We start from the raw sequence: 26,590 nt of genomic DNA on the forward strand, positions 1-26,590 counted from the left end.
CTGTCCGTATGCATGTTTGCATTCCAGTGTTTGTGTGTGTTTGTGTGTGAACACACTTGTTCATTGTTCAGAAAACAGATCGATGTGTCTCTCAGACTCTTTCCCAGTCAAGTTCACAGAGACACAATCAGTTACTTCAAACAAGGACGAGAAAGAAAAACGGAGGAAGAGAGGTCCAGTGGAAAGAAATCACAAACTTCTCAGCTAACGCACTTTATTAGTACTATACTATTTGTCCTCGTCCCTTTCCTGAACTATCATGAAATCATTTATCTTTCTCTGCATGTTTTTGAGCATATATTCATTACTTTTGAAGGCCCCATGTGTTGCACTGCAGCGTGGCAGCTTATGTAACATGTACAAGCACATTCACACCTTCATACACACCCTTTTGATGCTCTCACACATGGTCAATTGAAAAACAGCGCAAGGTGAGTCAACCACTTTGCAGAGAGCATGTTATTGCATGCATTATTTCAGATGGTGGGAGGGATATTCACTCGGATGCTGCAACGAGGGACCACACTCACTCTCTCTCTCTCTCTCTCTCTCTCTCTCTCTCTCTCACACACACACACACACACACACACACACACACACACACACACACACACACACACACACACACACACACACACACACACACACACACACACACACACACACACACACACACACACACACACACACACACACACACACACACACACACACACACACACACGCACACGCACACGATACATGTAATAATTCATTGGCTACACACACACTTCGCTGAAAGGCATAACTCAAAACGCAGTTTCATAAGAACTTATACACTAAGCAGACAACTCTATAACTAATGAGACCCCCACTAGTGTTTATTTACTGACCACAGAGAATAAACCCGATCTCAAACCTTGTCTAATCTAAACCCTCTCCTTCTCCGAGCTGTCTCGAATCCAACATCTTACACTTGCCCATTAAAAAGTGCATGCAGGCAAAATGTTTTCATCTCTTTCCTGGTGCATGACGAACGAGGAAATTAATTTGCAGACACACAATTCCTGCCGTGCACTAAAGACAAAACACTCATAATCAAGCATAATTAGAACCCAGAGTCATATGGCGTTTAATCTCACTTCTCTTTTCAATTTATCACCGTTTTTTGTCTCCCTTGCCTCGAGAAAGAAAGCAGTTTTCGGCTGTATAAACAGGAGCAAAGAAAGGAATGAAAGGGGGAGAAAGAGATCGAAGGAAGGCGGGTGGTGGGAGGATGAAGAAGAGAAGAAGAGGATGGCGTGGAGGAAAGTAAAGTGGGGCAAAGTAGAGGGAGGACGGTGACAAAACTGCTCAAAGGGGAGAGTGAGGTGAGGCCACCAGGGAGAGAAAGTGAGAATGAGAGAGAGAGAGAGAGAGAGAGAGAGAGAGAGAGAGAGAGAGAGAGAGAGAGAGAGAGAGAGAGAGAGAGAGAGAGAGAGAGAGAGAGGGCATCAATCGTCCATGTTCACACAGAAAAGCAAAGATATAAATAAAGTAACGGAGTGTGTGTGTGTGGTCAGGCATGTGTGTGTTAGTTTGTGTCCCGCCGCCATTCCCTGGTGGCAGCCAATTCCCTGTGCTGCCAAAGTTTCACTAGGTCCACCACCATGCAAGGGTCAACGCAGGCGCATGCACACACAGACACGCACAGACACACGAAAATGGGGGCATGGCATCAGATTAACTACCAATAAAGAGCGAGGCATGGGGAAATAGGCAGAGTTTAAGAGGGCAATGGTGGAGGGATTAATAGAGTGATGGCATTTGAGAGAAAGAGAGATAATTGCAGTGGGTACAGAAATGGAGATAGATCAGGGGAGAAGAGAGAGAGAGAGAGAGAGAGAGAGAGAGAGAGAGAGAGAGAGAGGGAGAGAGAGAGAGAGAAAGGGGAGGGAGGATCACTGGTCTCCGTGAGCATGCGAGGATCAGCAGCAGAAGAATGAGACGGGGAGAGAGAGACAGAGCGGTGAAGAGAGGAGGACAGACATCACCAGTGAGGACTAAAGGACTATCAGGGATGAGAGAGAGAGACGCAAAGAACAAGGGAGACGAGGACAATAAAAACCAAAGAGGAGGATAAGAAAAAGGTAAGTGAGTGAGGAGACAATGGAAGACAGTTGATTAAGATGCAAAGATTTGAGAAGAGTGTTCGCACAGTGTGTGTGAGTGTGTTAGTGTGTGTGTGTGTGTGTGTTTGAGTGTGTGTGTGTCTGTGTGACAGCATAAATTTCCTGCAATGTGTTCTACTTGGTAAAGAGGCTCAGAGAGAGATCCTGGTACTCAGAGCATCTTTACCAATCATCTTCGGTCTGAGAGCCCATGGCTGATACTTTCTATATTTCAAAGCAGCTCATTACTGATTTAACATGAATAACAGACATCCAGTTCTTTACACCTTCATTAGCTCTGACAAAAGTGTGAACTGTTGTGTGCATTTATTTTCTTTAAAAAGTGTGAAACCAAGTGTATGTGTGTGTGTGTGTGTGTGTGGCAGGAAAGTAGTGTATGTATATCATTGCAGTGTGTGTGTACATGTGGAGTGCATTTTTATTAGAATTTTGCTTTTAACCTTGACTCCAAACACTTTTCTATTCATTTATGTTTGTGTGTGTGTCTGTGTGTGTATGTGTGTCACTGTGTGGGTGCCCGATTGCTATTAAAAGCCTCTGAACCAATCATCAGAACAGCTAGTGTAGCTTTAATATGGGATTATATTCCAATAACCCGTCTCTTATACACTTAAGCTGGCCCTGTGCATCTGTGTATGCGTTTGAGTGTGTCTGTGTGTGTGTGTGAGAGAGAGAGAGAGAGAGAGAGAGAGAGAGAGAGAGAGAGAGAGAGAGAGAGAGAGAAAGAGAGAGTGAATGTTCTACACATGAAGCTGTCTGGATATGTGTGACCCCTGCCCTCAAGTCTGTTAAGAGCAAACACTTGACAGTTTGTGCATATTTGTGTGTGTGTGTCTCTCCTTCATTTGTCAGAGTTCAGTTAATTTCCGAGCATCTGCCTAACATCAAAAATTATCGTTTAAACATTTAATTGCTAAATCAATGGACGCACATTTGTTTGATAATGCTTGCGTGTACATGTACGGAAGGTCGTTGTTCGTGAGGCACAAGGATGTCGCCAAGTTCATTTAATTGTTTTCATCCGACAGAATAATGCACAACCAACATTTGCTTGCAGTTATTCTATTTTGCCATTAAAGTCCTTTTTGGAACTTCTTTGTGTGATATTTTAATACTATTTTTTCAAAACAAAACAAAGACATCCAAACCAATGCAACAACTGCAGCAGAGAGTAATTAGATGGAGTATAATGTGAAGCCGATCAATAGGTTTTGGCTCCATACTGCATTGACTCTAATCACATCCCCTCACCACAAAGAGTGACCGATGACAGAGAGCAAGAGAAATAACGGTTATCAGAGATTGACAGGAAGACAGGGGGGGCAGAGTCAGAGGAAATGTGTGTGTACATGCAGAGGTATTGTGTGTGTGTGTGTGTGTGTGTTTGTGTCTGTGTGTGTGTGTGTGTGTGAGTCGCTGACACTTTAGCGGCTCTCTTAACTCGACAGACTGTGAACAAGTGATGAGCAAAAGATGAATTGCGGTGAGAGGGGGGAAAAAAGGAACAGAAAGACAGAAGAGCAGGAAGACGGATGAGGGAGAGGGAACACGGGCAGTGGGGCCAACGGGATGGAGAGATGAGGGGAAGGAGGAGAGAGAATCGTGGGTTAATGATGGAGAGATTTGTTGGGATGCAGGGACAGAATGAGCAATACAGCAGGGGAGACAAAGATGAGATGATAGAGGAGGACAGAGAGGGAGGACAGGGCCGGGTGAGAAGGAGGGATGAAAAGATGAGGTGACAGGGGGGGGACAGGGTGAGGAGTCAGAGGAGGAGAGTTTGCAGTTTGAGCAAGAACATGCCTGAACCTTGGACCAGATCCCCCTTTTATCGACGCTGATAAGATGTGTGTGGCCGTGCAGCTGCAGCGCCTCTTCTAACTCACACACTTTGTTTTCCCCCGGTGGATCCAATGTTTATCTGGGATTATCAAATATTTGCCGGCAAATATCTCATAAATATTCAGTTTTACCTTTGTTTCTGTGCTCTGGCGCTCGACTAACACACGTTCCTCTGGCCAACGACAACACAAATTAATTAAGCCGACAGTTTGTCAATCCTACACTGCTTTTCCTATAGTTCACCTCTTTTCTTGATTCAGGCCCCTAACTTGCGGTAAACAAGCTTTGACAATGAAACCTAACTGAATTATTTTTGTGTCTCTGAGGACGCTCTAACTGGAAACAAGAAAACCATTTGAGTAATGGCCCATCGCCTCCTTTGTTAACAGTAGAAGTGGAAGGATGGGGTTTAGACTGTCGAGGTGGATTTGGGTTTTTGCCGTTTCTGCCATCGTTCCTTTGCGTTAGTGTTGGAAGCCGACCTCAGAAGTTGAGACAACAACAGCTTGAACATCTTAAAAAAACGACAGTTCAATCGCTGCCTTCAAAACAGGAGTAAACGCAATTGAGTCAATCTTTGATTCAACTCACACATTTCAGCTGTTAAATTATTCATCTGTTATTGTTCGAACTTTTCAAAAAACAACAAACAATGTTACATTATTCATTCAAACCTGCTTTCTCTTCTCAAAGAAATGTACGATATCAAAACTAAGGGCATAATGGAAAGTTTACCAGTTTCCTTAAACGTCAAATGAAACCCTAACTCATTCGTCCGAAACCAGACTCAAACAATTCCCTCAACTTAGAGACATTCATCTCCTTCCAATGCACTTTTTATGAGACACAAGCCTAAAAGCTAATGAAAATGAAAAGATGTATCTCCAAGCAACATGTCAGAGTGAGTGTGTGGAAATGCAAATGAACGTGAACTTTTATTTCCAATACAAGTCCTTTAAATCCTGTTAAAGGTAAACTTGCAGGAATTACTTTTAATGCCTATTGAAAATGTCCACGTGTGCCAGGTTAAAATGGAAAGACTCAGGCCCTTTGCTTTAGAATGTACTTTAAATTAATATAATTATCATCATTAGGGCTTAGGGCGTCATTAAGGCTGACAGGTCCAGGCCGGTCTACCTCACAGGTCTAATGAGGAAAAATAATCTCAGGCTGAAGTCATTTTCTGCTTTAGTCCAGTTTGTGCATCAGTGATTCCACACGCGCACAAACACACACACACACACACACACACACACACACACACATATGGCAAAGCACACAGACTGAGTGGAGTTTGTCCAAAGGCAGGAACTGACAGTGTTTGCTCACCAACCCTAATTCTGAGGGTCTTCAGCTTTCGTGACTGACTCACTGTGAGGTCCAGGAGGTTTATGCATGAGGCCTCGTGTTTATCAGCCTCTAACTAAACGGATATTTGACTTGTCACAGTCGCACAATCGCAGGTTTAAACAATTAAAATGAATGATGCTGGAGCTCCTTTCAGTTAAAAGGGTCCATGCTGACAACCTGTCATGATTTTGTGGGATAATTGAAAAGAACTGAGCCATTGTGATTTTTTCAGTGACTCTCCCCTTTGTCCAGTGTTAAAAATGTTCATTACAAAGACAAAGTCAGTGTATTTATCATTAACATGGTGCACTAAATGTCCCTGAGAGCACAGTTATACTCTATTATGCTGTTGACATTTTGCTTTAAGTGTTTGTAGGAAAGCTGAATTAAATTCTCATGTTGCAAGCTTCTTTAAGAATAACCCTTTCCACTGTTTGCACTGAGGAGACACTGGAGTTTCAGTGTGACACACAATCTGCCGCGCACAGTGAGGGGAATCCTGGTGCGTTGGATGAGATCCTCGGCTTTTCCCGATATGAACATTAAACCTCTGTGGCTTCTGGCTCCTCGGTTGAAAGGCTGATTTAAGTGCAGTGTCCCTGAAAAAACGGTTTCAGCCAATTAAAATGCACAACAAAACACACTGCAGAAGCGGCTGAGCTATGGGCTCAGGCTTGTTCTGACGTTCATTACTGGATTCCTTCCTCCTGTCGGAGAAGGTGCAGGGACACATTATACACCACGACACAGAGGAGAGAAATGAAACCAGTGACCAATTACGGAAACAAAAAGGAAGAACAGACACATGGACGTGTATTCCGTGTATCTGCAATGCAGCACGCAAACGTCGGTCATCTGCAGACATACAATATTAATTATAGAGCAGAAATGCTACCATTACTTGCTACTGCTACAGATTCGGGCACAAAACTAGACCTTTTCCCTGCTGCTTTACTGCACTTAGCAAACATGTATCGGATGTCAGAGACAAAATGCCTCTTATTTTGTAAATAAGTAATTTGAAGAAGATTGATGTTCATTCCTTTGAAGTAAAGTCAGTAAAGTGACCTGCGTGACAGCTCGTCCACTGATCCTATGAGTCTCTTTACACATGTTTAATGAAGTCAGCGAGGAGCTCTTAATAATTTAGCATGTCTTTCACGGAGCAGATTACTGTGGGTCGGTCCAGTCGTCACTTCAACTTCCTCCAACAATTCCTCGTTGAAAAATTCATGCACAAGCTGATTTTGAAGATTTGTATTAATGGAAGTATAAAATATTTATTACAGGCTTATTGAGAGCAACTTAAGAGAAAATGCTTTTCCCAGCAAGTACTATAATATAACTATTATAATAAATGGTTCTAAATCGTTCAACATGTGTGTTAAAACTTTAAAACTGACAATTTCAAGGTATTATATAGTGACTGGGATTATGGTAATACACCATCAAAATTGCTAATATATATATTAATAATCTAAAGCTAAAAGGGATATTTATTGTGTAACTGAGCCAGACAATGGATTTCTGTAATGCTCTCTGCAAAGGCAAAAACCTGCATCGCCTTCAAGTGGTTGAAAAAGCTGCTGCTGCTATGTGGAGAGAAAATGTGACGATACATCACAGATTCCAGCCTCGTTGCATCGGCTTCCTGTTTTCACATTGATGCAGGATGGCCCCAAACTCTGAAGTGACTTACCAGCTGAGATCAGAAATGCTTCATCTGTTCCTGCTTTTGAATACCTTCTTAAAGTGGTTTGAATCTATATGCGAATTCCATTTATTTTACATTTTTAACTGAAATTATTATTCAATTTAATAACTGTTTTATTCTTCTTTGTGTTGTTTTGTATCTCTTGTGAAGCACTTTGCTCAACTTACTTAATAAATTGAAACAGATGGAAAAATATAAATACATTTGACTACATTGCCCACAAAGCAGCGCAAGGCCCTGCCTGAAAGGACCAATAAAAAGCAAGAGAGTGAGTGAGAGAAGCTTTGTGATTACAGAGCAGTGTAGTCCCCCCCCCCCCCCCCCCCCCCACACACACCCCACACACACACACACACACACACACACGGCCCATCAATCGCCGGATGAAAAATGAGGCTCACCTTGAAACGACAGGGGACTCGATTAGCTGGAGCATCCTGTGCTCTGTTACCACAGCTGCAAGCTGCAAGGCAAGCGTGTGCACTCACTCAAACATACATGTACAGATGCTCACAGGGCCGCGCCAAGTCCTCATGCACATGTCCATTATGAGGGACAATTTTGGTTCAATACCAGAGGACGTTTTGGCCGGTCCTCCCAAATTCAATGGGCTTGTTTGAAGGTCCAGACTTGGTTTTAGGGTTAGAATCAGGTTAGGCATTTAGTTGTGAAGGTTGAGGTTAGGGCACAGGGCTAGGTAATGCATTTTGTCTTTGAGTGTCCCCACAACTGCAGAGAGATGTGCATGTGTGTGCGAGTGTGTGCGAAGACAATTCTTGAACAACCCAAACCAATCGACTGGCAAATTGAAGACATCGCATTTAAAAACAACTTTCATAAAAAGCTGCACTTTAGTGTTCAAAGGCTGCGTGTGCGGTGACAGATGCTCAACACGCTCTCAGTGCACATTGATTACCGGCATGTGTGCAGCTTCACGCTTTCTTTTCCTTCACCTCCTTTGACGTTTGTCTATTTGCGCAGATTTCTCTCCTCCACCCTCTACTCGCTGTGTTCCTCAGCAAACTCTTAGCTGAGACTTTTGGAGATTTTAACCTTGGCAAAATTGTCCTCTGAGACACAGACACACTCTCACACACACACACACACACACACAGACGCGCACACATGCACACTCTCACGCATCACTTTCATCTTATCTGTGATCCCTCTCCTGTTCTCACCCCCTTTATTCCTCCACCACCTTTCTCCACCTCCCTGCTGACATCTCCCCCGTTCTCCTCCTCTTTGGTCGCCTCCCCTTTCATCCCCCTAACCAGCAGCATCCCCTCCCCTTTTCCCCTCCCCACTCATTTTGCACAGCCAGAGGTGTGATGTGGCTAAGAGACTTAGATTAAATATAGAGACGGAGGAAGGTGAAGGAAGTGAGAAATGCACTGTAAATCAAAGACGCCACGACAGAGATGGAGAAGGGGGTGGTGAGTGGAAAAGTGCAACCACAAACACGGGTAATGATGAAAGACAGGAGAAATAAGGGGAGAGTGCTATTAAAGAAGACTTGTAGAGGAAAAGGAAGAGGGGTAGAAAGACAGAGAAGGAGAGATGTGTGAATCACGGAGAGGGATTTCTTCTTTTCAAGGATATGGTGTCACCTTCTGCCTGACAGGCTGCAGGTCAAGGGTGACGACTGGGACTTGAAATGGTTGTCACCCACACACACACACGCCCACACATAAATAGGTGGTGACAGAAAGGAGAGAGGAAGAGAGAGACCACTGAGCAATGGGTGGAGATTCACCAAAGATGGAGGACAATGTTAATGTGAAGCCAGAAAACGAAACAACAAAAGCACAAAAGAGGGAAACAGAGTACTACTCTTTCATCCTGCAACAAAAGTAATAACACTTTGACCTTGAATATATTTAAATATTTATAGTATTGTACGATCCAGAAACCGTTTTAATGGGATTATGCTGGAATTGTTCGTACAGCCATTTCGGAAAAACTTTATTGCTATAAATCTGACCCCAAAAATCAGACAACTACCTTTTTTTTAATCCTATTTTTCATGTTTGTGGATCAGTTTTAAATAATTTGAGATGAACAACAACACAGTCATAAAGTTAAATGCAGAGAAATATCTGATTAGACTTGAACTGTTTGAAATAAGATAACTGAATTATTTCCTGATATATTCAATATGCCTTAACCTCGTTGGCTTTGGTCGGTTCCAAACTAAATATCCTTGGTTACCTTTAACTTTTACTTATCGTGCATGATGACACCAGCCACATGCTCTGATCCCAGTTTGTGGAAGGAAGGAGGGATAGAAAGAGTGAGAAAGAGAGATGTGTGATCACAGAGAGTGATTTCCAAAGATATGGCTGACAGGCTGCAGGTCCAGGGTGAAGTCTGGGACTTGAAATGGTTGCCCGTCACACACACATATAATGTATTAAAAGGTGGTGACAGAGAAGAAAGAGAGAGAGAGAGAGACAGTTTGTTGCAGCAGGTGCTGTGGTGTCAAGTGTGTTGGCTGCTGGTGGAAAGACAAATGCTTGGAAATGAGCTGCAGTGAAATTTGCTTCAATTGACTTAGTCTGAGGTCCCAAAGCAAACTGCTTGATGACAGTCAAACACACACACACACGCACACGCACGAGCACAACTGCACTCCTCACCCTCTCTGTTACAAATATAGGCTCACTCTCTCTCCCCGCCTCTCTCTCTCTGTTTATCTGTCTGCCTGTCCCAGAAAGAAAAAAATATCATCATCACTTGCAATTTCTTTTTGCAAACAACCCATCTCAGTCAGCTTCTCATCCGGCTGCTGGCCTGCTTTGCAAACAGATTACACACACACACACACACACTCACACACAGAGACAGACACACACGGAGATAACGCATTGACTCTGGGTCGAGACCTCTGTGGTCCACAACAGGAAAGTGGTTACCGCAGTTGCCGTGGTTACCAATGACAAACCGTCTGGGCTGTCGATGACTTGTGACTCGTCGCCACTCGCCGATACAACCTTCTTTCAGCCAAACTCACTGTCAGTGTATTTATATAAATATTTGATATATATATATATATATATATATATATTTTACAAAGAGCTGCTTTAGGTCAGTGAAGCAGACCGCCCCCCCCCCCCCCCCCCCCGGGCTTCCTCCAAAGCCATGTAGTTTGAAGTTAAGTGGAGACTCTAATTTGACAGTAGGTGGGAATGTGAGTGTGTTTGTTTGTTGGTTTCTGTTTGTCGGCCCTGCGACACACTGGTGACCTTACCCAGCCTCTCGCCCAATGTCAACTTCCCCTGCAACCCCCAAGACAACCGGTGACGACAATGGATGGATGGATGGATGCCATCATTGCTGTTGATATTATTGATGACGTCTTTGCATTATAAGTATCACTGTTAATATTAATAAAAACAGTTAAACAACTGTTTCTGTTCTCTCTCTCTTCTGCTCTCCCTCTTTCTCCTCTTCCTCTATTCCTATTCCAACTGGTCGAGGCAGATGGTCAGCCGCCTGCCCTTGGTTTGCTTGTTTTGAGTTTTCTTCCTATTAAAAGAGTTTTTGCCTCCACTCTCAGAGTGGTTGCTCTCTATGGGAACTGTTTCTTAGGTCTCGACCTACCTCTGCTGCACTGTCTGACACTCATGCTCCGCAGCAACACTATTTGCCAGGAATTGTGTCAGGAGAAGTAATTGTGCAGTCCGGTGCATCTCTGACAATTGTCTTAAATTTATAAGTAGAAAGTTACAGATGCAGACTGAACACAATCTAAATTTACACTGTTTCCAATCCTGCACTGGGGCTGATGGGCAGACCCCCCAGCATAATAATCTGTAATCATTCTGTTTTAATCTGTTATGATCTGAAATGAAAACTGAACTTCCAAAGAGTCTAAGGATATTAATTACACTTCCTGTTCGCAAAATGTTGTGCTGCTTGCGCTGTCCAAACAGCTCGTGCCGTCAGGCTTCAAAATGAGCTTCCACAGGTCACACAGAGCATCGATATGAGTGGATGTGCACAGGAATCTCACCCTGAATACATATGGACTATTAGAGCGGCAGCCAGGCTCATCCCAGTCAGGTTGAGTTAGTATCTGTCCCGGGCTGAGAACATATTTCTAACTACCACAGACAGACTGACAGGCTCGGGAAACTTCTGGAAAGTCTCACAGCCGATCTTTGCCTTTTGTTTTTCAGACGAGCCTTCGCATGAAAACTTTTATTTTAGGGCAGCAATCTCATGGGCTCTTAAAATAATAGGTGAACAAGGCCATATTTCATTTATTTTTTGAAAAACGTTACACTGTCCCAGACGTGACCCTATGCAACAAGCATCTGTGCTGTCATGTTGCACCAGCTGGCAGGAAAAGCTCCTCTCTGTGTGTGAGTGTGTGCGTGCGGGCCAGCTGGTTTGACATCACAGGATGGCCGTAATGACAAGACAACACTATTATGAAAGATAGGAATGAGGACAATGAAGACTTCATTCGGACGCCTTGGATGAGCCTGATTTCATGCACAAATTATCTTTTGTGAACAGACCTTCTGTCATCTGGCTAAACATCTGTGAGGAATCAACAGCGTCCTGGCTTTGTGGGGGATCCCAGGGGGGCCAGTGGTCGGATTAAATCAAGGTGACCTGGACAAAAAAAAAGTGCTGACCTGAATCTAGATGGGTAAATCTTTATAACTTTTTCATCCTCCTAAAAATGTAAAAAGCCTCCATTTAGGCTCTTCATGTGTGCCGTTTTTTCTCCTTTGGTGGACAGCGCTAATATTTGCCCTGCAATGACCCAATTTCCTCAAAGGGAAAACTCGGGTATATTATTATCTTACCCCAATTTCATCAGTTAATCGGTGTCAAAGTGCAGCACGGAGGTTCTCAGTGATCTGAAGTGATTAGGATCAGATCATTAGGTTTGCTTGCCTTCCAAAATTCCCAATAATGTGATCAAGCATATTAATACAAAACTAAATGAGGCTTTAAAAGGTCCAGTGTGCAGGATTCAGGCGAATCTAATGGAAGAGATGGAATCTAATATTCACAATTGTGCTTTCATTAGTGTGATTAGAGGATAAATAGGCTTTATCAGTGTTCCCTCTCCTTTAGTGTGGAATGATTTTTTGCACACGCTGCAGGTCTGTCAAAGCAGCACAGTTTTTGCCATTCATACATTCACACACACACATCCATACAGTGCATCTACGTGCAGCAACTACGGGTTCAGTATCTTGCCCAAGGACACTTCAGCACGCCGAACCCCCGACCTTCTGGTTAGAGGACGACCGCTCTACCCCCTGAGCCACAGCCGGCAAAACATTATGCAGAAGTCTTTAAACAGATTCCCAAGCTGCCTCCACGAGAGACGCCGGGGCCCGATGCATCATCAGTTTACATACTGCTGTGGGAGGCGAACAGAGCATCATTTGAAATGTGTCACACTCTGCCATCACGTAATGACAGACTGCAATGACATCTGCAAATTCAGATTAATCGACAGAAGCTCCAGTAAGTGTGTGGAACTTGCAACTTTATAGACATAAACTTTTACCCTTGAGACGTCTCAATTCTTCTCTGTTCCCTCCAGAGCAACAACCTGATGGGATTTAGAGTTTTGCCTCTGTAACTGCCACCCACCTCCTGGTCTAATAAGAGGTTGATAGAGCTCTATCGATCCGGTCAGTGTGTGCATTCGGTGGAGGTCGAAGCTTTTATACGGGGCTTTACGTGCCTAATGTCTGTCTTTCTGCCAGTCGGATTATTAATTCCCCTTCTCCCCCCTTTCTTCTGTCATTCATCTCATTCATTGCCTCTCTTTTTCCTATCTCTCTCTCTGCAGGGCAAACCAGCAGTACCCAGAGAATCCATCCAGCTCATCATCTACGGACGACTGGTGTGAGACTGAGTGATGTCCAATCACAAGTAGTCGAGCTGCTAAGGAGGGCATTAATGCAAGGACATTGAGAGCTGATGCTTTATTGGATATTGAATTTCTTTCTCTGCCTTCCACATACAAACTTTCTCACACTGCCACACATATCGACTTGGAGTAAAAAAAAAACAGCTGCATTCTATTGGATATAATCCTGCTCTCGTGGGCTGATGTCCTTGTTTGCCTCCATCCCATTCAGCTCCTCGGGGGGCTGAGCCAACCTGCAGAGGAGTATGGGTAGGAGGGTGGCTGACCCAACTAATCCGGTGCCTGCGCTAGGGGTCCCCCTGGCGGGGGGGCGATGGGGCCCACTGTGCAGTGTCGGGGTGCAGACGTCTCCCGGACTGCGGTTTCTCCCCTCCATCAAACGACACAGCAGCCAGCCAACCCACGCACATCACCCCCTCAGCTTGACAACAGACAAAACAACAACAGCAGAGGCAGGGGGAGTTCTCAGAAGTGACAGCAACAGTCTGCCTGGGTCCAAGGAGACATCTCAGAACGAGATTAACATACTGACACAGGACGATATGGGGTCACAAGGGTCAGGCAGCGGAGTTTACTGCCAGATCAAAAGTATTCGGACAAACCCCAAGGACGCCAGGGGTAAAAAGACAGCTCGGTATACAAATGGCAGTATTGTAGCATCTGACATGGTGGGTGGGGTTTGCACTGAGGCCACAGAAGGAAAGGAGCCGGCCTGTGAGAGGAGGAGGGTGCAGTCATTGCGTGGAGAGAGCCACCGTACGGTTTTAAAGACGGGGAGTTCTTGTGTGCCCGTGCACGCCACTCCACCTCGGCCCTGTCGGATGATGGCGAATTCCCCGGTTCGCCTCTGTGAGACTTGCGGGAGGAGACGATCACAGATTACACCGTGCACGGGCGCATGTCGCAGGAAGGCTGTCAATCAAATCACAGCCAGCCAGACTCTACCTAATCCGCCGAGGAAACCATCCGTGGCCCCCAGCCACCTCTCAAAAAAGGACTCTGTTGTGGACTCTCAGTCGAACGCCAAAAAGACAGACACAGCAAACATCCCCCAAAACACATCAGTCAGACCATCTCAGATACCACAGCTGTCTCACACCATACCGAAAACACAGAGCTCACATTCCAACCACGCACCACAAAGTCAGAACAAAACAAAGGACTCGAAGCAGCAGACAAGGCCACATTCTGCAGACTTAACTCATTACAAGAACTCGGCCACACAAACAACTGACACAAACGGGCACAACAACACAGACATGTCAACAGCTGGCACATACACACAACAAGAACACGCGCCACCCGCACAGGTGACACAAACACAGTCCGCTGTCAAACACAACAAGGCTAAAATCCAGCAAGCCGATGAAAACACACACCAACACTCCATTGTCAATACCGCATCTAAACCTGCTGCTGCTCCCCTTAAGGATGACTCAAAGTCTACCAACACCCCACCTCTGAAAAACTCTCCGAAAGCTTCTCATTCCAAACCATCCACACCTGTGGCACAAACCAAAAACACACAGGAGGCTTCCAACACTCCCAGAAAAACACCCTCGGAGCGGATCCAACTCAAGGACTACACAAAACAGCAGAGCAAATCATTCGACGACCACACGCTGCCTTGTAAGACTCATATGAAAGCACAATGTAATGGGGCTCCGGGAGGATTGTTGGCCGGACACACGGGGAGTGCGCCGCGCGGGATAGAGAGGCAGCTGCAGAGTGTGGAGGAGAACCTGGTGTCCAATCAGGAGAAGATCAAGGTGCTTCTCAACGTCATCCAAGACCTGGAGAAGAGCAAGGCCCTCAGCGAAGGGTGAGAGAAGGGAGGTAGGGAGGGAATAGAGTGGGAGACTGCATGGGGGATGTACGAATAGAAATTAAAAAAAAAGGGGCAGCACTGATTAGCACAGAAAGTATTCTCTTGGTTTTAAATCTGGTTTGGCTGCTTGGGGTCCTCCTGGGTAGGGTTTAATGTTCTACTCTGGTTTCCTCCCACAGTCCAAAGAAATGCATATTGGGGTGAGGATTATTGGAGAGTCTAAATTGACAGCTGTGAATGTGAGTGTTGTTTGTCCCTGAGATGGGCTGGAAGTCTGTACCCTGTCTCAGGCCCAATGTTAGCTGGGATTGACAGTATAATGGATGGAGAAAGAGAATGATGGGTATACCAGAGTGTGAAAAGAGGGAGAGATGAGGATAAGTGATAGAGAAGCAAGACAAGTTCAAAACCAAGGCTGGAACATGTAATGTGATAAATTGAGGACAAAGTTGTGGTTCCGGAACTGAAAGTAGCAACAACTCAGAAAGTTACGAAATGTCACCCGATGGTGTATCATGCTAATTAGCATTTTGATTACGCATTGAGCATTCTTCCTCCTGTCAGCCAGCTTCAGCCCTTTATGTGTTTGTTGCTCTCCAACTCCCCACGGTCACATTTACAGTATTTTTACAAAGCTGAATTCATGTTTACCTCCTTCTGGTGTCAGACAACAGAACAAGTAAACGCAGCCAATTAGGACTACACACTGGGCAGCTGCCACTTCCAAGCCATTTCCAAGCTGCTGCTCTGCATGTATATAATATTATCTTTGCATCTGATTGGTTATTTGGCAAAATCCCCAAACACATAAGCCAGAGACAATGGCTGTTCTGTACTGTTATATTTAGTGGTAAATGTAGAATATACCTCGGTAGAGCACGTGCCTTCACCCAACAGTCCCCTTAAATTGAGTCAGGCTCATAGATGTCATTTCCCTAAATGGTGGGAAAATAGCTGAAAAACATCTTGCGATGTTTAGGAAAGTTCCAAAACCTTCCTGGAGCCGCAACAAAATTGAAGATAAGAAAAGATCAGATTCAGTTGTTCTTGTGTAAGTTTGCTAACAAACAAGCAAGCTAAACACAACAGAAGTGGGTGGTGAAAAACTGTCTCCTGCTTGGCAGAGGTAATCATCCCTCAGAAGGAAGTTAGAAGCTGATGCATGTCAGCAGCAGCGTGGTTAAGTGAATTGGACGCATGGAGAGATGTGCTAGCAGACACGAAACCCGACTCGCCCACTGGCTACGGTAGCTACGGTTTGTCCAAAGCTCCCTTATTTATTTTACTGGGGCCTTTATTTTGTGGAAAAAAAGCTGCCTTGGCTAAACTGGTAGATCTCCTGCCAGTAAATGCACCCGGATGATGTCAAGAATCTGTATTCTGTGGTCAGTGAGGCTGTTCCAACACTCGGCCGGTGGATCAGTGGTGTAACTCTACTACATCCAGCTGACTATAGAGGTACAACTTTATCAGTCAGTCTGTCACCGACGAACGCAGGGCTTGCCCCCACTGATACAGACCAGCCAAGAAGATAAAGGAGAGGTAGAGACTTTCACCGCAAGAGCAAGTGCTTAAGGAAGAGAGTGACATTGGAAGCTGAAGGGATAAAGGGAGAGAGAGTGAGGAGAGGAGAGGAGAGGGTGACAAGGGAGTCCACAAGATTGAGAAGAGGGTGCGTTTAAGTTTTTATGGCGATATCATGTGTACACTGACACAAGTTCAAGTCTGTGTAATAGATTTTAAATGTCAGGGATGTGGAGAATTTATTGTAGTGTGTGTGTGTGTGTGTGTGTGTGTGTGTGTGTGTGTTTGTGTGTATGTGTGTGTGTGTGTGTGTGTGTGTGCATTTGTGCATGTGTGATCCAATCCAGCAGGGATACCTTATACATGCCAGCCTAAAGTCAATGTTAGCAGCTGCTTATATCTCCTTTTGTTCTTTTACCTTATAAACTTTATAGGATTTATAGACCCAGGTGGAACAGAGTCCCCTCAGAGATACTGACTGCCAACCAAAGCATATTCATGACTTCCTTCTCTCTCCTGCTGATTCCTTTATCATCCTGCACCACATCCATCCTTTCTCTCATCTATGCATCCCAGTCGGTTTCCCATAGTCACTTAATTTCGATCAGTGCCCTCCTCTATCGCCGAAGCTCTTTAGGCTACATCAAGCGATTCATCCTTTTCTTTTCTCCTCCTCTCCTGACATTCCCTCATTCATAAATAATTAATTTTTTACCTCTCTCCTCAATCTTTCCCCTCCTCGAATATACTGGGACTCACCCCTTTTCTGCTCCATTCCAGTATTTAGATTTTTCTCCCATTGTTGGCCCTGACAAAATCTCCCATATCGCTTTCCACCCTCATCCTCCTCTTAACAATTACATCTAGTTTTTCTCCTATATGTGCTTTACCATATTCCTTCAGCACCATTTATTGACTGGTTCCATTAACGCGAATGCTGCTTACCTTGACCTCTCATCTAATCTCTTTCATAACAATAATGTTCCTATATTTCCATAAGCTCTCCCTCCACTTGCTTTTACTCCCACCATTTCTCTCATCCCTCCTCCTTCCTGTTCAGGGTTAACAGATGTTTCTGGCTCCAGACTAATCCCCATCAGATTACCTTTGAGGAATGCAATTAATGTTTAAGCTGCACAATAAGGCTCCTAAACTCAGTGTACATGTTGTTCTGCCCCGAGTCTGTGACTGTTTACGATTAGGTATTCATATCCTTCAGTGTGTGTCTGTGTGCGTGTGTGTGTGTGGTTGAAAGGATGCTAATGGATTATACTAAGTGTGTGAGATAAATAGGATAAAAGGGACAGAGACGGAGACTGAGGAGGAAGAGAGAGAAAATGAGAGCTGGTGAGAAAAAGACATGAAAAGAAAGAGAAGAGTAAGATTTGGAGGGCCTGTGTGTATCTGATGCTGTGAATGAAAGTACTAAAGTACAAAAGTGTCGGCCGAGCCCAGATCCTCGTTTTCATTTCTCTCCTGAAGCAAATTGTTGTCTCCTCTTCCTCTTGTCGTCTTTGATAAATACTTTTATGGGGAGAGCGGGGGGAAAAAAAGAAAGACGATGCCAGTCACACAGTCTCTCTTGATGTAATTAAAATGTCGACTTTATCAACATAAATCAGGCACTCTCTCATCCAATCAGCTTTGTACAGGGGAAGCCAAAGAAATCTTGGCGTCGATGAAGAGTTTTAATTACATGGCAGCCGGAATGAGATTGTCGGATGTTTACTTTAAATATCTTCTATTCTCCAACACTTATGTAGATCTGTAGCCCTGTTCGATAACACAGTCTGCAAGTCTTATTTGCAATACATGTGAATTCTAAACAAAGCGATTTTCACTGAGCCACTAATGCTCAGTAACAGTTTTAAACCTGCCTGGAATACTAAACACACAGGTTTTTACCCACTGGGATTATTCAGGCCTTGCATACTCCTGTTGGGATACATCACATCCACTGAATATTACAAGCTATTTTGTGCCATATGAAGACCCCCGACACAGTGATGTGTCTGTATTGAGTATGTGTGGGTGGAGAGAGCAACAGCTGGGACTTCAGCAGTCAAGAGAACGAGAACTTCCACTCAAGGAAAGCTTGAATCCCTATTTGTGCAAAATTTGTATTCTTACAATTACTAACCCTGATTACATCACCGTATCGTGGTGAATTTAGAGAAACAACACTCCCTCTCAAATGAACACACTGCTCCCAGAACACCTTGTCAGTGGTCCGGCCGATGCTACTGCATCATCGTGATGGAATGTGACATCATGATGCCCCACATTTGCATAATGCACGCTTATCGGACAGCCGGGCACATTCCTTAAAAAGCCAGAAAAAGCGAGAGCAGAGGGCCGACGCTTGCTGGAAGTGGAGGACCAATCGCATCAGAGTAAGTCAGCTGGCCAATTAGAGTTGACTGGACTTTATTGGGAGGAGGGGCCTTAAAGAGACAGGAGCCAAAACCAAGCATTTCAGACAGAGGCTTAAATGTATATGGCTCACCAAGAGTGGAAAAACACAAATGTGAAAACCATAACACAACTGCAAGAGACACACAACAGAAACACAACCACGATGAGTGATGAAAATGAAAGAAGCCGTCTTACTTACTGCGGCTGAGATAGCTGTCAGTTGTGAAAATCCAGTTAAGCCAGCCTCCGCTTAATATAGTAGTTGTGCTGTGATTTATGCATTTGTGTAACTGCTTTCGTGTTTGTGTTTTCCATTTATGCTATTGTGTGAGATGTCTCACCCTCTTTAGGAGCTGCAGCAAAGGACAGTTTTCTGAACATCATGTTTTCTAAACAACCTAGCCCAATGCACCTTTCACATGAACACATGTTAAACTTTACTTTAGCTAATGTGTGTTACCGTTTTTCAATCTTTTGTCTTCTACAGTCGCAGCAAATACAGAACTGGTCAGGACATAAACAACTGCCCCACCTGCCAAAAGACGGCCTGCATCATCTACAGGTAATGAGCTCAGTGCATTACATAACCCAACAATGACTAATCGGTTTCGCCTGCAAGGTCATAGTCAGATCTTAAACTTCACCCGAAGGCTTCGGTAGCTTTGAAAAATATTCCACTTCCTCTGTTTTTTTCAGATTTTATCTCATATTATTATCATTATCACATCTCTTCTTTTATTATTACCCTTTCTTCCTGGTGTCACTGCCCTTATCACCCACTATATTAATTGCACAATCTATAACATATATCTCATGTGACATGTGGAAAACCTTAGACTAGGAGCAGTGCGGTTTACATCTCTGAAGGAACTTGTGCTCGAAGAGAGCTATTTAAACATAAAATAATGTTGTGTGCAAACAAACAAATTAAGCAAATGATGTGTCTTTCCTGTTGCAGTCTTCCCTTGTGAGTCAGTGTGTGTGTGTGTGTGTGTGTGACCTAAATAGTAATCGCATTCTTAGATCCTCTTTAACCCACAGAGATGCACATCCGCAATCTGACACGACATACAGTAAATCCATCCTCAACTCTGCTCCATCCTTCCCTTATTCTCATTCTGTAAATCTTGTCATACGATGCATGCTCAGACTTTCTCTCATCTCTGACTTTTGATCAAACTGCTCATCTGTGGCTCATCCTGTCAGACTATCCCCGGAGCTATAGTCACCTGATCCCCTGCGCCAACCCAGTGCTTTCTCTGTCTGCCTCGCTCTCACAAACTGGAAAACAACACAGAAGATACGTGAACTTGATGCAACTGGAATAATCTGGCATCAAAACCTTGCTTTAGTCCAACGCGTTTCATGTGCATGAGTGTTTGAAGCCGATGCTGCTAGTTTACAATCATAGACAAATCTTCCTCGAAAATCCACACAGGATGAAAGCAGATTTTTAATGGCCTTTACTCCAATTCTCCTAAATTCCCAAACACTCACACCTCCCAGCAAACCCCGCATATATACATCTACATCTCTCCTGTAGGTTTTCTTTCAATCTATGTATTTTCATCTCATTACTTCTGTACAACATTTCTGATATGTGCATCCAAGTCCAACACCCCCTCGTCTGCTCCCATCCCCCTGTCTCCTCCCCTAGATCTTAATTAACACAGCAGGATCCTCAGCCAAGGAAGTTAATGAACACCAAGGGGACAGGGCTGCCACATGGTAGCTTACTCATAAACCTGTACATACTATATATATATATATATATATATATAGTGTATACAGCTACTAACACTATGCATATAAAAACATTTTCATTAACACTAAAACTTCCCAAGGCAGGGAACACAAACACTCTGTTCAGTGGAACATTGCCAGACCTGAGACTGTGAATTGATCAATTACAAAATCTATAGAAATAACTGGCATGAATTTTTGGATAATCGTTTTGGTATTTTATTTTAAGGAAAGGTGCCTTCCTCTGAAAACTAGAGCCTCTTTTCCACTGGAAAAAAAACACCCGGCATTTGTCTTTAATGAAAACTACATACAAATGCCATCTAGACGCTGATGCTTCACCTTTGTTGTTGAGTAAATAACCATAAATGTTTGTTGCTTATTGGTTTGCAACTGCATTTACCCCCCCCCCCCCCCCTCGTATCGTGTGAGATGCAACACAAGACAGCGAGTAGAGAGAGCCTCTCAGCTTCCGGCACTTTTGTGAAGACAAATGTAACACGAAATGAATATAATTGCTAACACCTCTGCTGTCAATGAGTTTTTGCATTTTTTTAAGTTTATCCACATTTAAAACACCAGCATATATCCACAAATTATGGTGTAAATGTGTTGATGAACGTGAATTTCAATGGATGAAACAAATCTTCAGAAATCTCAAAGTAATAAAAGCTTTAAATCTCTAGCAGTCTCAGAAAGTAAATATATTTAATGTCCTACATATTCTTATAAAGACAGTGGTTATGCAACTAGTGGGAAGAGTCAGAGGGGACCCTCATCTAAAAAGTATATCGACTCTCCTCACATCTTTATCATCACTCTTTTCTCTCTCCTCAGCTTCAGATGATTTCAATTGTGTTTCACTTCACTTTGTATTTCTTGGACACATATATGATCACGTACACACATGTCCTGATTAATCCAGCAAAGAGGAAACTCAGCGTTTATTGAACACATCTGTGGATACATGTCCCAAACTCCGATTTACGAACTCATACACACCGACAAAGAAAGAAATGAATAAATTTCACGCTGCGGGGACAGAAATGCAAAAAATCTGCTTCGCAATTATATTTCTTCTCATTTATCTATTCAAGTTTTCTATACATACATTACATAGCCAATGCCAGCAAAACATATTTTCAGCAGCCCATTGTGATAAAGACGCACAAGAGACAGAAGTACAATAGCTCTGTTTGTTTGATTGGACAGTAACAGCCTTATCAAACCCTCAGAGAGGACTCTGGGTAAAAAAGGATGGAAGATAGGGAAGGAAAGCTACAAGCAGAAGATGAATTACGCGTGGGACTCAAACATCCTTTACTAATGATTTATGGTGGAGGGGAAAAAAAGTGGTTTTGATGTGGGCAGGCTGCCTGAAGATTTTTTTGCTATTGTCGACCCTAATTAATTTGTCTGAGGAGAGACAAGTGGGAGAGGAACTTTTGACAGCCCCTCTGTTTTTCTCAAAAAGTTTAAACAGCTCAGACACAAAAGGCATTACATACACAGACACGTACAGACGCACCTAAAGGTATTCTCCACTTTTTCCTAAGCAGGGCCCACATCTGTGCATGCAAACGTAAACCTCACTTCTGACTTTAACTTTCGAAATGTAACAGGAACAGAGGGAACACACAGTCACGCTCACACTCGCCGAGATGCTGGAGATGACAGCTCGCGCAACGGATTAGGGGCAGCAGGATTTCCCACTGTGCCGTAATCCCACAAACAATGGTGTGAGAGGGAGAGATACTGGTAGAGAGAGGTAGTGAGGTGATGGTAGAGAGTTGAAGGAGAGGGAGAAATCAAGACGAGGACAAAGAAAGTCATCGTTCTAAAATAAGACTGAAAATTGACTGAAGGTGCAGTTGCATCACTTCATGGTATTTATACTCTGTGTGTGTGGATGCCAATATTTTTCCGTGTTTGCTTAGTCGCAGTACATCTTCATCATTTATTCATGACAGCCATCTCCCTTCCTCTTTTTCCTTCAGAGCTTTTACCTCCTCCTCCGTTCACTCCTTCCCTCCATCACTTTCTCAAGGAGCGTAAAAACCTTTCTGCCCTCCTCTCACCCGGCCTCCAGTGGAAGTCCTCCGCTCCTCCTTTACCTCCCTCTGTGTTTTTTTTTGTCTCCCTCCTTTATACTGCACTCACCTCCTTGCCCTGTTTTATTAAAGCCTTTCTTTCATTTCACAGCCCTTCCATTTCCCAAAAGAGATGGACTCTTTTCCCTCTCTCTGTCCATGAGGGCCCCTATGCATCGCCATTATCCCCCACTCAGCCTCAGGCTTGCTATGAAAAATGCATACGTGGACGTCAGGGGAGGACATATGTGTTTGTATAGAGTGTGTTTGTGTGTGTGTTGGGGATACAGGAGGATTAGTTTTTGGCCAGCTGCCTCATCATGTTGTTGATTAACACTATAACCTGGACACACAGTCACACAGACACACACACATATAGTCACACAGACACACACACACACACAGACACACAGATATATAAAATACAGTTAGCAAAAAGGAGAGAAACTCAAAGTCTGCTACACTGTGACCTGCAGCTGTGGACACTTCAGAGAGCTGGTGAGAAAGGGAGCAGAAGAAATGAAGCCAGAGGGTTCTGCTTTGAACACATCAGAGGAGGAAAAAAAGTTCCTCCCTGGCTCCTTCTTTGAGCTCCTCCATTTGGCAAAATGCTCCTCTCCTTTCCTGCTCTCTCTTGCGTCTTCTCCTCCCACCACCCTGTGATCTACCGACGCATGAAGCACAGACGAATACTGCAGAGGTGAAAGGAGTGCGTCGTCAAGGCCTGTGTGAAAGTGTATGGGTGTGAACACGCTGAAGGTGAACAGATCAGAGATAAGAATAAAAGGATTTTAACTTATGATGTCAAACTGAATTCAATTTAAGTACAACCTCTTTTTAAAGTGCAATGTATGAGTACACGTTAATGCTCAGTCCCTCTCTCTTTAATGTCTGTCAAGTTTTCACTTGTCCTTGCTTCCTATCTCTCTCTCTCTCTCTACCACCTCATGGAATCGCTTAAGGTAAAAGACGAACTATAGGCCTAAGAATAAATTTCACTTGATTTGCCGCAACCCCCGTCTTCTAAATCAAGTATCGGCTTCCTCCCTCGTCCCTTTTCTCCTCCCCTATCAACTTCTCTCTCCTTTTCTCTCCCCCCCGCAGCGTGGAGCATGATTTCCGACAGCAGGAGGGACGCTTCCAGGGAGTTATGGAGGCCCTGGAGGGAGAGTCCGATGTGCCTGCACCTGCTCTGACCAAGCCCTCGACCACGCCAGCCCCTTCCATCCGCGCCGGCACCAAGGCTCGTGTCAAGAAGCTGCGCAAGAAGTGCTTCTGGTGGCTTTGAGCAATGAAAACAAACAAACAAGAGCCTTTCTGGGAAGCAGGTGCATAACGTTGTGGATTATGTTTCAGGGGACACAATGTTTCTCGCGGGCATTTTAGAAGATGTAAATGGCCCTTTTTTCCCTCAGCACTCCATCGTCCTCTTTGACAAAACACACCGGGGATTGGGTGAGAGAAAGAGTTAAGGCTCTAAAGAAGGAAACAAGAGCCGAAGGAGCTGTTGAACTTTCCTCTCACCTCTGTCTGATGGAGTGATCATCATGGTCTTCCCTCAGTGGGAGCAAGACTATCACGGCTAATTTGTGATTAACATTTGACTGAAGGTGAAGATACTGTTTTCCCAATGTGACTTGTGTAATGAAGAGAACAGGGGTTGGCACTCTGGATGACTGATTGTAACTTGGCCGACTTGCTGCGGAGAGATGTATGAATGGATTCACGCCAAGACGGATTCACGCAGCTGGGACCGACTCCTCACAATTATTTTGGCTAAACTACAGCAATAAGGAGGAGAATGTGAACAATGTGGAGTACCGTGTCTTCAAATGGCTTCACCGCCTCAAACCTGAATGTAGCAACAAATGAAGTTCAGAAAGGATATGAGCAGGAAAGCCTGCTGAGCTCTCTGGAAAGGGACGGCCCGCTGGACGGATATCAGGGTTTAGAGAGCACCATTAAGAATACATTAAGAGACATTATGATAGGCAGCTGATCTAAGACTGACCGGCTGCCTCGGTTCATTTTGAATTCTGTCAGCGTTGACCGACAGAATGATTGATTCTGTCCTTTATTACCATCCGAAATGGAAGTGTGTCGCTGTAATCTCAATCTTGTTTCAAGGATTTCCACACAGACGTGCACGGACGCACACATTTGCAGGCATTCTCACATACACTAAACTCACACTCGGACACCCAAACCCACACGGGGTAAAACATTCAGTCCACACTGTATGTGAACTAGTGCACACCAGAGGTCGACCAGCTATCAGATTGGCCTGTTCCCATGTTAAAGATGAAGATTGTCCTTATTCATCGCTGCACAAATTGTGTGGCATCATCGGCGAACATGTAATTTAACATTTGCCAACATGTCCAACGACCATAGACCAAGGACGACCATCAATCTTTTTCTTACTTTATCACATTGAATATAGTTTTGGTAATTTGCAAAGCTTTATACCTGTTCTGTATTAATCCAGGCAGCCGCTGCAAAAAGGTCCATCAAAATGCAACAGAGCAAAACATTGACAGATAGAGCATACACTGCAGACCTTATATGTACAAACAAATTTAAAAGTTATCATTTAATTAATTACTTAATCAATAAATAATTACTTTATCAAATTAAAACACAATTAATGAATGTCAACAGATATCTAAACAAAGTTAATGTAAACAGAGTTTATGCCTGGTCCAAACACACCTGCTGCATTATTTTGCGAGCACACACACACGCACACACAAACACGCCAATGCTTCCTTCACAGCAGTTTGGATCCTGACCACTGATCTCACAAGGGCCTACTTCAGCTGCTTCTTCGATTACAAGTAGCCACCAATTAGAATCCTGGATTACACCACAGTGAGTATTTAACCAATCAATATACAATGCCCCTGCATTTTTATAAGCTGTCCCAAAGCAGTATGTGAGCTCCCACCTTGTCCCCCTCTTCCTGATCTTCCTCTTGTATGTTCAATAAAAGTGTGTATTTTAAGAAAAATGTACCGTTGTCAACACATTTTGTTGTTCAGAATGAAGCCGCGTGGATGGAGAGTGGACTTGTTCATAAAGACATAAAGGAAGCTTGTGCAAGGTTTGACCCATCTGTTGACCTGTAGATAGTCATGCACACTGTATGTGGTGCATATGCAGAGCTGCGTGTACTCACAATCAGGGCGTGCTCACGACCCATTGTGATGACCGTCTGGTTGATGATCCTCAGCAGAGACACCACAATGTCCTGGATGTGCTGAAACGTTTCCCCCTGAGGACAAACAGAGATAGATGGAGAGGGATGACAGAGGAGGACGGGAGGTTAGAAAACAGATAAAGATTGTTAGATTTCCTCAAGTATTTAACTTAAATGAAAACCCACAGACGCAGAACAGCTACTGAGGCAGCGTCCGCTCAGGCATAAGGTCGGTGCGGCGTCTGGGAATATGTCCAATGTCTTCTAGACTTTGCAGACTCATCAGGTTTTGTGTGTTTTCTCCCCTTATTAAAACTCACTCAGGTTCTGAATGGCTGGATGGCTGATCACATGAAATATTGAAGAGAATAAAGTTCTCTGAATCTCAAATTTTAAGTCAACTCCACTTTTCAATTTTTTTTTCTATTCAGTTAATAAACTTCAGTGTAGACACTTTTTGTGCTGAGCTGTTTTCATATTCTTATCGTGTCATGTTTCTCTTTCTGCATCCGCCCACGGGGAAAGGAAAGGGATGAGACGTATTGAACTCTGTCTTAGCGCTCAGACCCGTCTGTTTCTTAGATAAAATGTTAAAAAAACTCTTTGTCAACTGCATAAGACTGAGTGAGTAGTGGCAGCTTAACTTAAGTGAGAGCCTTCACACAAGACCCAATGCATTCTGGTTGTTTAGTCCATGTAAGACAAAAGACAACACTGTCCCCTGCAAATAGTGGACAATGGTTGAGCATAGAAATAGGAGTCTTTAAAACTGTATTCACAAAACGTTAATACTCTCCTGGTAGAGACCCCGACTGGTGCACTAAATATTC

The 26,590-nt window shown here is 43.9% G+C and overlaps 2 protein-coding genes across 3 annotated transcripts in view; one reads left to right on the plus strand and one right to left on the minus strand.

Annotated features, from left to right (window-relative positions):
* LOC133958770 (dedicator of cytokinesis protein 2-like) overlaps positions 1–26,590 on the minus strand; it is a 98,481-nt gene that overhangs the window by 24,413 nt on the left and 47,478 nt on the right. Inside the window, exon 26 of the mRNA XM_062393731.1 lies at positions 25,740–25,835. Within this exon, the coding sequence (XP_062249715.1) occupies positions 25,740–25,835 (96 nt within the window). The remainder of the gene's footprint in view (positions 1–25,739; positions 25,836–26,590) is intronic.
* Positions 1,947–25,652, plus strand: LOC133958772 (protein INSYN2B). 2 transcript variants are annotated; one of them, XM_062393733.1, is made up of 4 exons: positions 1,947–2,108; positions 12,881–14,783; positions 19,216–19,290; positions 23,666–25,652. In XM_062393733.1, exons 2-4 carry the CDS (start codon positions 13,207–13,209, stop codon positions 23,847–23,849), a joined length of 1,836 nt encoding a protein of 611 aa, XP_062249717.1. In that variant the 5' UTR covers positions 1,947–2,108; positions 12,881–13,206; the 3' UTR covers positions 23,850–25,652. The 2 variants fall into 2 exon arrangements, with proteins under 2 accessions (XP_062249717.1, XP_062249718.1); XM_062393734.1 differs by lacking the exon at positions 23,666–25,652 and adding an exon at positions 22,674–23,476.

Source organism: Platichthys flesus, chromosome 8, assembly GCF_949316205.1.
Source record: "Platichthys flesus chromosome 8, fPlaFle2.1, whole genome shotgun sequence".
Classification (NCBI taxonomy): Eukaryota; Metazoa; Chordata; class Actinopteri; order Pleuronectiformes; family Pleuronectidae; genus Platichthys; species Platichthys flesus.